The sequence below is a fragment of the Magnolia sinica genome, chromosome 2, assembly GCF_029962835.1.
Source record: "Magnolia sinica isolate HGM2019 chromosome 2, MsV1, whole genome shotgun sequence".
Classification (NCBI taxonomy): domain Eukaryota; kingdom Viridiplantae; phylum Streptophyta; class Magnoliopsida; order Magnoliales; family Magnoliaceae; genus Magnolia; species Magnolia sinica.
The window spans coordinates 94,390,866-94,405,033 of NC_080574.1; the positions used below are offsets into that span (position 1 = coordinate 94,390,866).

Below are 14,168 nucleotides of genomic sequence, written 5' to 3' on the forward strand. Positions count from 1 at the left end.
GAGTGGATGTGATAGTGATGTCTTGTATATGTCTACGATCAGATGGTCATATGATGATCGTAGAGGTGAGTGGATTTTAGATACAGGGGCATCCTTTCATATGACTCCTCATCAGAGTTGCTTCACTAGCTGCAGGGATTGCGATGGTGGACAAGTATTTATAGGCAATGATAGTGCCAATAATGTTGTAGCTGTTGGTACGGTGCGTATCAAGATGTTTGATAGGACATAGCATACCGTGACTGGGGTGAGGCACATTCCTGTCATGAAAAAGAATCTGATTTCTCTTAGTATACTTGACGCAATAGGCTGCAGGTACACATGTATTGATGGTGCCCTTAAGGTATCTAAGGGGGCACAGGTAATCATGAAAGCGTAACGACTCGATAATGTTTAGAGGTTAATCGGGATTACTTCAAAACGTGGAGATGCAGTGGCTGTAGCGAATTCCACCTCTACACGTGTGTGGCATCTAGGTATGGCCACATGAGTAGGCAAAGCATAAAGGCTGAGATGCGCGGACAGAGATACAGAGCAGGTGGAGTAGCCACTTGTGAGAAAAATCATATGGCATAATCGCAGGATAACGACGAGGTACATAGACGACTCCAATATCACAGAGGATCCGTCCTCTATTCAGATGGCTCTAGGTGAGCCTAGTGCTGAGAAGTGAAAGGTGACTATGGGTAATGTGATGGACTCGTTGTACCAGATCGACACATGGGAGCTGGTAGAGATTCCAATGGGCCGGGACACGGTTGGATGCTGGTGGATCTTCAAGAGGAAAAACATAGATAAAGAGCGAGGTTAGTAGCGAAGGGTTATGCTCATAGAGAAGGGATTGACTTCTTAAAGATATTCGCGACGACAGTATAACATATGTCTATAAGATTCGTATTAGCGCTGGTTGGCTAATGCGATCTTGAGCTGGAAAGGATGGATGTGGAGTCTGCACTTCTGCAAAGGAAATTAGAGGAGCGGATCTACATAGAGCAACCAGAGCGGTTCGAAGTTTAAAGGGGCTGAGAAAAAAATTTATAGGAGTTCGTGGTGCGACCTGTCGCCTAGGAAATAGTTTGATTCCTTCATGAATAGTCAGGAATTGTATGTTGATGACATGTAGATTGCCAATTATGACATGTCTGAAATCAATGTCGTGAAGACTCGGTAAACTGGGATATTCAAGATGAAGGATCAAGGGGCTGCAAAGATGGTTCTCGGCATTGAGACTGGAAGAGGAGTACGTATTGATCAAGTATGTGATGGACCAGGCATAGTCGGTAAGCGTTCCCTACGTGTCTCTCCTCAAGTTTTCCTCAGGACATGTCCTAAAATAGATGAGAAAACGCATGATATGTCTCATGAGCCTTATTCAAATGCGGTTGTCAGTGTATGCCTTGGTATGTATTAGACTGGTTATTTCATAGGCTATCGGTGTTGTGAGCAAATACACCGGCAAGCAATATTGAGTGGCGATGAGATGATACGAAGGACTATATCTTATCTTTTGAGAAGATAGGAACCAAGTTGGTTAGGTATGTGGATTCAGATTACGCAGACAGTGTGGATTCCAGAATGTCGACTTTAGGTTACTAGTTTGTACTAGCGGGTAGAGTAATTAGTTGGATGTCTATGTTATCCGATAGGTGCTTGAGGAATGAGTTGTAGCACTTGAGAAGATTCACTCTAGCGTAAAGCCGACGGATACACTCACCAAGGTCGTTCCTACAGAGAAGTTCAAGTTATGTCCAACTTCTTTGGGCTTGATGATGGAGTAAAAGAAGAACGGAGTGTGCATGAGAAGCTATGATGTGATGTAGAGATAAGAGAAGAGATCAAGAAGGTACACGGTTAAATATTAAAGACATAGTGGAAATTATTGTAAAATAGATGTCTTAAATCTTACCGCACTGCTCGACTAGTCGAGGGATTGGCTCGACTAGTCGAAGATCCCTTCGACTGGTCGAAGCTCGTTCGACTCGAAGTCTAGCAACGAGGTATTTGAGATTTCTAGGATGCTCGACCAGTCGAGGGTCAGGCTCGACCAGTCGAAGCTCAGGCTCGACTAGTAGAGGGTTACGCAAATGGTGCGCGGTTTGTCCCAGACTGCATAAATTTGATACGGTTTCTAGGGAAGTGCATAAGTGGGGTTTTCCAATATATAAATAGGAGTCGTAGAGCCATTCTCAGGCATGCTAAGGCTTTCTAAAAGGGTTACAAGGGTTCTTAAAAGGATTTTTAGGGTTTCTAAAGGGTGTAGTAAGGGTGAGATTCGAGGTTGTTTAAATCGAGTAAGTCTTTTCTCTTTATAATTTTTATTTTCATAGTGAAGATCTATAACTTTGTACCGTGGTTTTTTCCCGAAATGGTTTTCCACGTTAAATCTCTGTGTTCCCTTATGTTTGCTTAATGTCATTGGATTGCCATCCTAAATTCATATTTGTGTGATTCTGCAGCACAAGTACCAATAAGTGATTGGTCCACATCATCATTGACATTGTCAATACTGCTGCATTAAATACAATTTGCAATGATTTGGCCTAATCATATTGAAACAAACAGGTTTTTTTTCTGTTTGTGGCATAGGATTCATCCTATTTTTGTCAAAACCACAAGGGAGAAAGGACTGTAGTAATAATACTGTACCATTTAAGTTGAAGGAAGATTTACTTCTGCCACAACAGTAACATACAATTCCAAGGAATTACAAGGTTCTCAAAGCATAATAACAATGTTAACCAACAGGAGAGGGAGAGAGAGAATGCTACCAAAACTTTTGTTTTTTTTTTTTTTTTTTTTTCCTTTTGATTTTCAAAAGAGTAGTTGATGGGTAGAATGATTAAAACAGGAAAAGGATGTTGATGGGCCTTAGTGATGGTGGTATGATGGAGGAAGAGAAGCAACAGTGGTATTATGTGGAAGAGGTGGTGGTGTAGGAAGAGGGCACTGGTAGCACTTGGTAAAGAGCCCAAAGGTGTCGACCTGGCGCACGAAATTGGTCATGCTCGCCCATCCCCCAAAACCGAACCCAACCACAAACACCCACACCACCACAAACACGTTTATAGTGTACGTTCCTGCCCACTTCCCTACAAACTTTGGAGGCCTTTCCACAGCATTCTGCAACATCAACGACCACAACAGAAACCATCAGCAAACATACTTGAGATTTTTAGCTATAATAAGCACTAGACTAGTTATACTAGGTGTGCTTTCATCACAATTTTTTATAGGAAACTAGCAACTCATCATGGGTCCCATCGTCGGATCGGAAAATCCTAATCGTATGAGCCCATAACAATTGATGACCCATAAATTGATTACTAGAAAGAAAATGATCAACTGGCCAAATGGTCGGATGAGCGTGATTCGTGGCTTTTGTGGATCCCCAGATCCACTGGGGTCAGTTGATCCCTGACTGTGGGGCCCACTTAGATGTATGTGCTCTACATCCACGCCGTCCGTCAGTTTTGAAAGCTCTTTTATGACATGATCCCAAAAATGAAGCAGATCCAAATCTCATGTAGACCACACCTCAGAAAACAATTTTTAATGGACAATCACCACTTTTTCCCTAGGTGTGGTCCACATGAGATTTGGATCTGTTTCATTTTTGGGATCATGCTAAAATGAGCTGTAAAAACAGATGGACGGAGTGGATGTAATACACATACATCACGGTGGGCCACACAGTCAGGGATCCCCTAAAGTCGGGTCGCAACTCATTATGGGTCCCATCATCGGATTGGAAAATCCTAACCGTATGATTCTATCCCAATATTTGATGCCCAGAAAGAAAATTATCAACTGTTCAAATGGTAAGATGAGCATGATTTTCTGCTTCAACAATTGGGCCCAACGTGTACGATGGATGAATAGGTCCAAGTAACAAATACAAAAGAGTACTTTGGCAGGGCTTTCGTTGAACATACCTCTCTGGCAGTGGCAGAACGGAAGGTAAGCATGTGGGCCAGGGCTGGGATGATGTAGACGGTGAAGCTAACGAGGAGGGATCCAACGGTGGAGTTGATGGGTCCAAAGAAAGGGAATATGATGGCTAAGAACCAAATGGGAATAACCACAGGCAGCCTGGCTAAGGCACGCTTACACATGCTTTTGCATTCATGCATCCCTATCGCCTTCTCCCACACGAAATACAGAGGCGTGCATGCGAACCCAAACGTAATAAACTGCTTTTTCCAATAAAATATAATAAACGCAAGTCAGTTGAAGGAAGAAAGATACATAAAGCATCTTGCTTTTTTTGCGTTGCACATGTAAACTATTTTGTCACTTTCTTTTTCGAGTCAGAAAGAGTGAAAAAGATAAAAAAGAAAGGGCAAAATACATAGATACACTGGCATGAGTGGGACTATTCATACGCACGCTTCCAGCGAGTAAAAACGTGCCACATATGTACCTCAATGCCTGCCGTTCAACGGCCCAAGTGGCGGGTTCCTTTTATGCGGGAGAGTGTAATAACACTAGCCTCATTATTGGTGGGTTTGTTTATTTAATCTGGACCATTGACCATTTATCAATTTGGACCTCCTATCACACCACAAAAAAGGATTGCTTGGATGGTTTGTTTAGTGTGAGTTATTATTGGGCTATTGGTCCATCAATGGGGTCCACACGATTTGGATAGTTTGGATTGAGGTACATGCATGTGGACAATATGGTGAATGCTGAAACTCAATCCAAACGGTTCGATCAAGGCCATAATACAGATGTGGGTAGTAAGTGAAGCTGGCCGATTGTTGGAGAATTGTCAACGGCCAGAATTCAAATAGAGAATACCCATTAATAAATTTCATTGGAAATTTCCGATTTTTTTTTTTTTTTTTTTTGGCCAATGAACCATCTACAGGGCAATTATTTGGACGGTTGGAGAGAGAGAGAGAGAGAGAGAGAGAGAGAGAGAGAGACCTGATGGATGAGCATGAGGATGACAGCCATGTCTCTGAGAGGGGTCTTTGGGAGGAGGGCAAAGGCGTTAGAATGATTGAGAAGCATGTCTCCGAATGCCCAATACATAGATGCAGCAGATGGAAGAGTCAGTGTCAGCACATACAGTGTTGCCAGTAGGTATATGGCCTTGAACTTCTGTGGCTTCCACATGGCGTGCATTATCTCTCTGCCCAAAAATCCAACAATTCAAATTGTCACTTCCTTTCCTTCATTGCAAATAAATATACATTTTAATTTTATCTCTTTTTTGTAAATAAATATATATTTTTTATTTCTCTTTTTTAAAACATCTCAAGTGAATTAAATTCCTTGCACCACTGCCTACGTAACTTCGGACCAATTAAGTGTATACGTTTGCCCATCATGGAGGCGCGGACTCGGTGGATCCCTAACTGTGGGACCCACTATGATATAAGTGCCTTGGATCCATCTCTTTGACAGCTTATTCTAAGGCATGATCCCAAAAATGAGGCAGATCCAAATCTCAGGTGGACCACAATACAAGGGACATTGGTGATTGACCATTAAAAACTTCTCCCGTATGGCACAAAAAGTTTTGTATCAAGCTGATATTTATGTCGTCCCTTCGTTGAGGTCTTTGTAACCTTTATCAATAGGTTGGATGACAAATAAACATTCATTTGCCCCTTAAGAAGTTTTTAATGATATGGGTATTCAATCACCACTGTCTCGTGTGGTGTAGTCTACCTAAGATTTGGATCCTACCCTAAAATGAGCCGTCAAAACGAATGAATAGCATGGATGTAAGGAACATAAATCATGGTGGGCCCCATAGTCAGGGATCCACCTAAATAAGTCGGGCCTTTCATGGGGATACCTATGAGTTGAACCACCACCGGGATACCTGGTGCAAAAATCAGCCTTCTCTACTAATCAGGTGAGCCGCACAATAGAAAACAATGCCTAGATATTTGATAAATAGCAAAATACAATTGTAATCCATTCAATGAATGAGCATGGCTGACTTTTGCACAAGGTGATCTGGTAATGGGGCTTACCTACTACATGGGTTGGATGACACATTACACATGAAAGGTTGTAAACTATCCCCGAAATGGACCGTTGGACCTGAGACTCTTTTTCCTTTTCTAAACAGACATTAACCCCTTTCGTCGTTTATTCTACCACGGAACGACAGGAAACGAAGCCAATAAAGATTGCAAGGGTTAGATGCTGCTGATGGGACCATGTGAATGACTACTCTAGGGCCCGTTTGGCCGGGTGGATTGGAAGGGATTGAATAGTATTAGGGTGGATGGCATGGATTTCTAGGTAATGATGGTGTTGTCAGTGGATTGTCCGGAGATCCATGGGATTGATATATCCCTGGATTGCTATATCCAGTCCGTTTGGCGGGCCCGGCCAATCCCGGTATTAAACCTTCTCATCCCTTCTAATCCTTCAAACCAAACACGTCCCAGGCATATTTGAAGGATTAGGGTGGATTGGATGGGATTTAAATGTAATGATGGTGTTGTCAGCGGATTGTCTTGAGATACATGGGATTGGGATCAAATCACCGACCCTGTTTGGCACGCCAGGCCAATCCCGGGATTTGACTTCCAATCCCTTCCAATACCATCCAATCCCTTCCAATCCGACCGGCCAAACGGGCCCCTAGGGTGTTTTTGGTCAAATTGACGTCTTTTGACATGCAAAACGAATATTTCCGCTTACAAACAATGGGTGTTTTGGGGAAATCAAGCCTTGAAATATGCGTCTTTTTATATATATCCTAGCCCCTTCTTACACTGTCACGGCGTGTCCACCAAATGTGTAGAGAATGTTTGTAGCTCCTGTGAAGTAGAGCACTAGCTGGTTTGGACCCGAATGCTTCACCCCTTCCACCTGCATTTCATAATTATATTATTACTACAAAAATAATAAATAAAACTATTATTTTTATTTATCTACCCTATTAATTATATATATATATATATATATATATATATATATATATATATATATATATATATATATATATATATATATGGGTAAAGGTTCTATACGGTCGAGCTCATGGGAGCTCCCCATGAGGTCGAGCTGTGTGGGCCTCACCGTGATGCAGGTCGAAAATCTACCCCATCAATCAGATGCACCAGTCCATGGTGGACCCAGGGGTTAAAAATCAAGTCAATCCGTGACTTGTGTGGGCCGCACCACATACAAAAATTGAGAGGGGTTACCCTCCATTAAAATATTCATAATTATTTTTTGGGCCTACTGAGATGTGCTTCGCCAATCCAGCCCATACATTATGTGTGTGCCACTTGGATGAGGGGTCAGACCAAGTTTCAGACCTATAAAAATTTCAGGTGGGCCCCACCAAGTGATTTTATATGTTTTAAGCATGTCTTCACATGATTTTGGATGGTATGGCCCACCAGATTTCCGTATACAGATGATTTTTGGGATATCCCATAATTTAAAGGGTACCCATCAAATGCACGGTGTTGATGTTTGACATACATCATGGTGGGGCCCACACAACTCAACCTCATGGGGAGTTCCCATGAGCTCGACCGTATAGAACCTTTTCCCTATATATATGAATGATGTAAGGCATTTGTCTTGGCACACCCATTCTTTCTACTTTTGGTTAATACTTTAGTATAACTTTCTTCGGTTGTATGACGAAAAGTAAATAGGATGGGTGCATTTATCAGTCAGTGGACGACTACTGCTATAGTCAGGAATTGAAATCTACACCCACTCAAGAGATAGACACCCTTTTCCTTTTTTATTTTCACTATTACCAAATTACTAGTGTTTTGCCAACTGACCTGTCCATGTACGAGGGATGCAATGGTCATGTACCAAGCTGTATATGTAGTCATTATCAAGCCCAAGAAAGACCAGATTCTGTAGTTATGAAAGGAAGGAATGAAGACTGTAGTAGCACAGCAAGCTCCGAAGATGTACGTCCAAGTTCTCTTGTCTAGATTATCATTAATGTAGTATATGTTGCTGTAACGCATAAAAATACAAATGCAGAAAGTATCATTTCCTGTTTCTATTCTTTTGAAGAAGAAAGGAAAAGAAAATTGCTAGAGATTAGAAAGGAATACCTGGCACAAGCAATGAGCTGAATGACAGATCCAAACAGAAGAAATGTGCAGTTAAAAGCCAGGCCAACGTTTCTCCAATGCTTCCCAAGAAGTCCATCGAGAACTTCGAACCACTTTTATTCATCATAGAAGAGAAGAACAAAACCCACGTCAGGAAGTGCTTAATGCACTTAAAAAGTAGTAGAAATTAGAAGAAGAGGAAGAAAAAAAAAAAAAAAACCACCTTAGGAAATGATTTAAATCACTATTTAAAAAACAAAAACAAAAAATAATAAAAAATAAAAGCGAGAGAAGAGAAGCACGGTATCTTCTTGTAGTTTGCAGGACTACTTTCGGTCATGCTTATGGATGATCTGAACCATTGAAGAAGTAGGTCCCACGATGGATAGGCCGTGAGCAAGTTTGAACTGGCATAACCAATCCCACCCATTCGCGACAGATGAAAACATTGAATGGTCAAGATGTTCGCACCGAGTCCATTTTTACTATGGTTGGGATGGCTGACCGCCCGTAGCCTATCCACATGGTGGGCCCTACCTCATGAAGGCTTCTTGAAATGATACACATGGCCCAGTTGGCGGAACACAATATACTCTTGACCAGTCCGAGGACAACCTATATACTTCTCCCCAATATATTGTATGGAACTTGTTACTATTTTGCAATTAGATTAATGCGAAAAGTAGTGAGGGAGAGTGTCAACCAAAAACATGGATTTAACGATTCCTGACTATAAAATAAAAGAATTGAGAGAAAAGAGTTCTATATAAAAACCTGAATGACGTGGTTTCTGAAATCTACTTTTTCTCTCTCTTTCCTGGTTCTATACTCTACGTATAAGATACTGATGAGATACGCAGTCCAGCTGCCTAGCAGACCGTAGAACAGCTGGAAAAGGATGCCAGACACCATCCCGAGCTGGGAAAATGAGTATGGCAAGGTAAGTAATACTTGTGCTACCTGAAAAACAAACAAAACCATTATCACTGAAACAAATTAATACAGTAATCTATTCTACGAATTTCTTTAACAAATATATAAAACCTGTGTGCATGTAGAGATGTATAGAGAGAGAGCCCATTAATTATATCTATCTAAGAAATAAACTATCAGTATTGTAATCTTTTCTATGGTTTTGCTTTATGCACATAGAAGAGAGAGAGAGAGAGAGAGAGAGAGAGAGAGAGAGAGAGAGAGAGAGCATTACCATAGATCTATTTAAGAAAGAAAACCCATCAATACTCTTAACTATTTTAAGCATTTCGTTGCTCTAAGAAAGATCCCATTACCTTAGATCTATCTTTCATTCATGTACAAAGAATAATAAAAAAGAGAAGGGAAAAAAGATAAAGAAAACTCATTGTAGATAGCTATCCAAGAAAGAAAGGCATTAACGCTGCTCTAGTCTCTATGAAACATTTCTTTGATATATGGTGAAAAGAAGTGGAAAACCAGCGTTGCCAATATCAATCTAAGAAAGCAATGAAAGAGAGGCGAGACCTGATTGGAAGCACAGCTAAACCATGCATCATACACAGAACCACCATGCCAAAACAGCTGGGACAATCTACTTTTCATGGTCTTGGGCTTGCCTTCTGTCTCCATCTCTACATAGCTTCCCACCATTACTGTCTCTACTATCTTGTCGGAAGACTCCATTGCTGCTCTCTCTCTCTCTCTCTCTCTCTCTCTCTCTCAGCTTGTTCTCTTTTGTCCTTCTTCCATGAATGGCTGGCAAACTTTATATAAGGTAAGGAGTTGGGTGAGGTGGCGGTGCTGTTTCAAAACAAGGGTGGTTTTGCAGAGACATGGGAAACTGCTTTTCGATACAAGTTGGTGGATTTCGACGAAAACCGCTGGGTTTTTCTTCTATTATTAAATTAGTTATGTGAGCGTGGGTGCGTTGTGCGCACGGGTGGGTTTACCCACTTCCCGAGCGAATTAATTTGCAAAGATTTAATTTAGGGTTTTGGTATTAGACGTGTCTACCCAACTTTTTTTTTTATTTATCCTCAATTACAAAAATGCCACGGCTTTTGGTCGGCCCTTCGCGCGACTGTTCGCTTTCGTAGCCTGAGCCTGCGCACCAACCAAAGAATGCAAGAGTTCGTTTGGCCTATATGTCGCGACGCAGCATCACCAGCATATGTCGACTCCAAGTGGGGCCTCCCATGCAGATGTGGTCTGATGATCTCAGCTGTCCATGTCTAGACAAATGTTGGACTTTGAAAATAATTGGTTCAAAATCTAAATATCTCTGAAATTTCATGCTCAGGATCAATCATCCTTGAAGCGTGCTTCCTGGACTATAGCTCATGCTAGCTCCCAAATTATTTATGCTTCCAATCACTGATCATCGCTACTTGTGGTCCACACATTCTGGCGATCCAGGGCAGCGTAATCCGCAATCACAATGGAACAGTAGTGACTCAGCTTTGGCTGAGAGCGGATTGCCTGTGAGCCCCAAGCTGTGTGGGGTCTACAAAGATGTTTGTAACGTTGATAGATGTCTTAAATCTATAATTCATTTATCCAGCGATGATGACAGGTTCAATGCCACCATGCAGGCTTCGATGTCATCGAAGTTGGTTCGATGCCATTAAGATTTTATGAAATAAATCAATTTGGTTGTTGGACACTTTGGTGCCTTTTCCGATGCCATCGAATACTATTCGATGTCATCGAAGGTTGGTTGATGTCGTCAGTAATATCCGTATTTTTATATTTGGTCACTAAAATGTTTTGGTATTTTTTTGATGCCATCAAAGTGGTTGTGATGTCGACGACAATTAAGTTTTGATGACATTGAAGTGTGTTCGATGTCATCGAACGATTCTACGTAGATTTTCGCATATTCGCGAATTTACGAGATTTATTTTTCAATTTTGATTGGAATTCTCCTAGAAGGTATATATTTGGGTGTAATCGGGATTGGAATGTTTCTAAGGCTTTCTAATTCATTCATAAGATTTCAATGGTTTGTAAAGGGAGATTCGAGGCTTGTTCGAATTGGGTATTCTCTCATTCTCTTATAATTTCCACTTTCATAGTGCTTTCTGTCGCTTTGTGCTGTGGATTTTTTCACGTTAAATTCGCAATGTTTTCGTTGTGCTTGCTTGGTGCGATTGGATTACTCCACTTGATTCATCTATGTGTACTTTCACGGTCCCACAATCCATTCCGTCCATCTATTTTGAAAGACCACAATCAAACGGGATTCTAAAAATCAAGAATATCCAAACTCAAGTGGGCCGCACCAACAAAATAGCGGGAACAACAACATCCACTGTTGAAACCTTCCTGGAGTTGACCATGATGTTTACATGCCATCCAAAACATTCGTAGAATTATTACCATTCAAATAAACTGTAAGAAGAAATATCATCCTGATTAAAAAATAATAATAATAATAATAATCCTATCACCAACAGGTGTTCAATCTCCACTCTTTCGTGTGGTATGGCCATATGAGTTTTGGATCTACCTGATTTTTAGAATCCAAAAAATAGATAGCCAGAGTCGATTTGTCACGGATCTTTATGGCCCACACACAACCCCAAGCAAAGAGATATCTCTATGCCCGGGTCACACACAATCTGCTCCTCCTTTGGTTGTGACCTCTCTAGTACCCAGGCAGGTACTAGTTGGTTCTGGAAAATTTGTGAGCCTCACCATTGTGTATGTGGTTTGTCTGTGCAATCCATCTATTTTTCCAATTCATTTAGGGCATGACCCCAAAAATGAGGTAGATGTGTTACCTATGGTACACCATAGTGGATGTTACCCTTACTTGGGCCTATCTTGATAATGTGTTATATGTCAACTCCATCCATCCATTTTCACATCTCATTTCAGGACATTGCCCCACATCACATGGGTACCGCCTCACACGGGCCACCCACTCTGAGTGTATCCCTGCATCCTAGAAGCAACCCCACGCGAGCTCGGTGTGAAAATACCCCTGCATTAGAAAGCCTGTTGGCAGGAGGGTCCTGCACAAGGAAGCTAGGTGCGGCCCACTGCAATGTCTGTGAGAAATCCACCCCTTCCATCCATTTTGCGAACTCATTTTAGGACATGTGACAAAAAATGAGGTGGATCCAAAGCTCAAAAGGCCACACGCGACGAAATAATAGGGAAAGAAATGCACCTCATTTTTTGTCACGTGTCCTAAAATGAGTTCGCAAAATGGATGGATAGGGTAGATTTCTCTCAGAAATTGCAGTGGGCCCCACCCAACATCCTTGTATAATAACTTCCTGCCAAAAGGCTTCCACCATAAATTCGCGTCCCACATCTTTTATCTTCCACAAGGGAGCGGATTAGCTATTACTCCGGTAATACCTTAGTGGGTGTTACCCTAACTATGTGAGGCCAACATTGATACATTTCTTCTATATCTACATTGTTCGTATGTTTTCCATCTCATTTTAAGATGTGTTACTAAACCTTAAGAAGAGTTTTGAATTAAACAAATCTTTGTATTTTTCCCTTTATCCAATTCTTCTTGACATTATCAACATGTTGATGACAAATAAACATTATGAAAACCTTATGGATGGCCCTTTGGAATTGTTAATGGTGAGGCACTCAATCACCTTTGTTTCTTGTGGTGTAGTTCACTTGAGATTCAGATCTACATACTTAGACCACCACCTAAATTGACGTGGGAGAAATGGATGGACAGCATGGATACACAACACATCATTGAGGTGGGCCCTATGGCAAGGGTAACGGCCACTAGGTTGTTACCCAGGTAACACCTAATCCGCTCTCCTTACAAATTTCACGTGGGACTTTAGTGTGGTCTTTACGATGATCTCTTTGTTTGATCAAAGTTGTTCATACCGTTTGGATAATTATTTTAGGAAATAAGCTAAACAAAATAACATAGATCCAAATTTCAGGTGGACCCCACAGTAGAAAATAATGATTTATTAAATATTTACCCAAAAAAACTACATGGGGCCATAATAATGTTTACTTGCCATCCAACCTGTTGATTACATCACGCGGACTTGGAAGAAGGGAAAACATGAATATCAGCTTGATCCAAAATCGTATGATGTATATAGTAAGTACATGGAGAGGGTTTTGCGTTCGGTAAGTAAGGTGAGGGAGAGAGAGGGGTGTCAGATGTGCTCATTGGACGAACTCGGCAAGTGAGTGGCGTGTGCATGTGATTGTAGGTTGAGTTCAGTGGGGCTGGTGAGAAAGAGGGACGACGAGGGAGAGGATTTCAGTTTCCTTGACAAGGAGAGAGGGGCGTGTGTGGGATTGTATGGTTAGTAAAAAACTAAAAGACATTTGTAACGCCCTGAATTTCGAGGGTCAAACAGAGCTCAACTCCTGAGATCCGTCACATCACTTATGCAACATAAATAATGATGATTGAATGTTGTTCGTATTAGTGCATTAAACATGAATGGGATTACACTAAATCAATATATCATACTCCAGAGACAATTAGATTATGCAAGTAGAAGACTGTGATAGATATATAAAACATATAAATGGTTGTAAGTCCCCAAAGTATGAACATGTCACCAGGTTAAATAATTACATGTATAGTTCCAAAATTTACAAAATAATATAATGTGATGGCATCTAATCCGTATCCTTGTAACCCCAGTGATGCAACTCCAGGTCTACATAGACCCGCCAGAGAGTTGCATGTAGGAGAACTCCTCCTCGTTATCATAAAAGTCAGGCTTAATCTCGTAAGCCTCGCCATCACCTGCAGCTACAATAGAGTCTGGTTGGTGTTTTAAAACACAGTCCCAAAGTAGGAGTGAGTGATTAACTCAGTGGTACTATAAGGCAAAGGTTAACATGTTATCAATTCAATCAAGCAGTAATGATAAAGCAGTACAACACTCATGTCCTTAGTACTCTTGTTAATACAGGAATGATGTGCTATAATGATGCATGCCCTCGCCCGTACTCCCTCATCGACAACATCTCACGGTCGCACATGTTACTCCCACTATGTTCTTCCACGCCAAAGGTACATGTAATACGGTGCATGGTCATATTAGCTGAGTTCTTAATTAGTCTCATTCATACAACAGATTCGGGAAGCTAACGTACCTCTGATTTACCCAAACA

The 14,168-nt window shown here is 41.2% G+C and overlaps 1 protein-coding gene across 1 annotated transcript; it reads right to left on the reverse strand.

The window, feature by feature from the left end:
• Positions 1–2,627: 2,627 nt before the first annotated feature.
• On the reverse strand, positions 2,628–9,771 carry LOC131237276 (auxin transporter-like protein 5). Its single transcript, XM_058234966.1, has 8 exons — positions 9,561–9,771; positions 8,835–9,020; positions 8,061–8,173; positions 7,776–7,959; positions 6,743–6,840; positions 4,930–5,137; positions 3,933–4,190; positions 2,628–3,120 (listed from the first exon to the last, which is right to left on the reverse strand). Exons 1-8 carry the CDS (start codon positions 9,717–9,719, stop codon positions 2,869–2,871), a joined length of 1,458 nt encoding a protein of 485 aa, XP_058090949.1. The 5' UTR covers positions 9,720–9,771; the 3' UTR covers positions 2,628–2,868.
• Positions 9,772–14,168: the final 4,397 nt, after the last annotated feature.

Bases quoted from the DNA above. Each gene is read 5' to 3' on its own strand.
- LOC131237276 (XM_058234966.1), bottom strand. From the start codon at position 9,719: ATGGAGTCTTCCGACAAGATAGTAGAGACAGTAATGGTGGGAAGCTAT. The intron at 5,138-6,742 runs GTAAGAAGGGGC...ATTTTTGGGCAG, and splicing joins GGTGGACACGCCGTGACAGT to AGAGATAATGCACGCCATGT. The intron at 3,121-3,932 runs GTATGTTCAACG...TTGATGTTGCAG, and splicing joins GTTCTGCCACTGCCAGAGAG to AATGCTGTGGAAAGGCCTCC.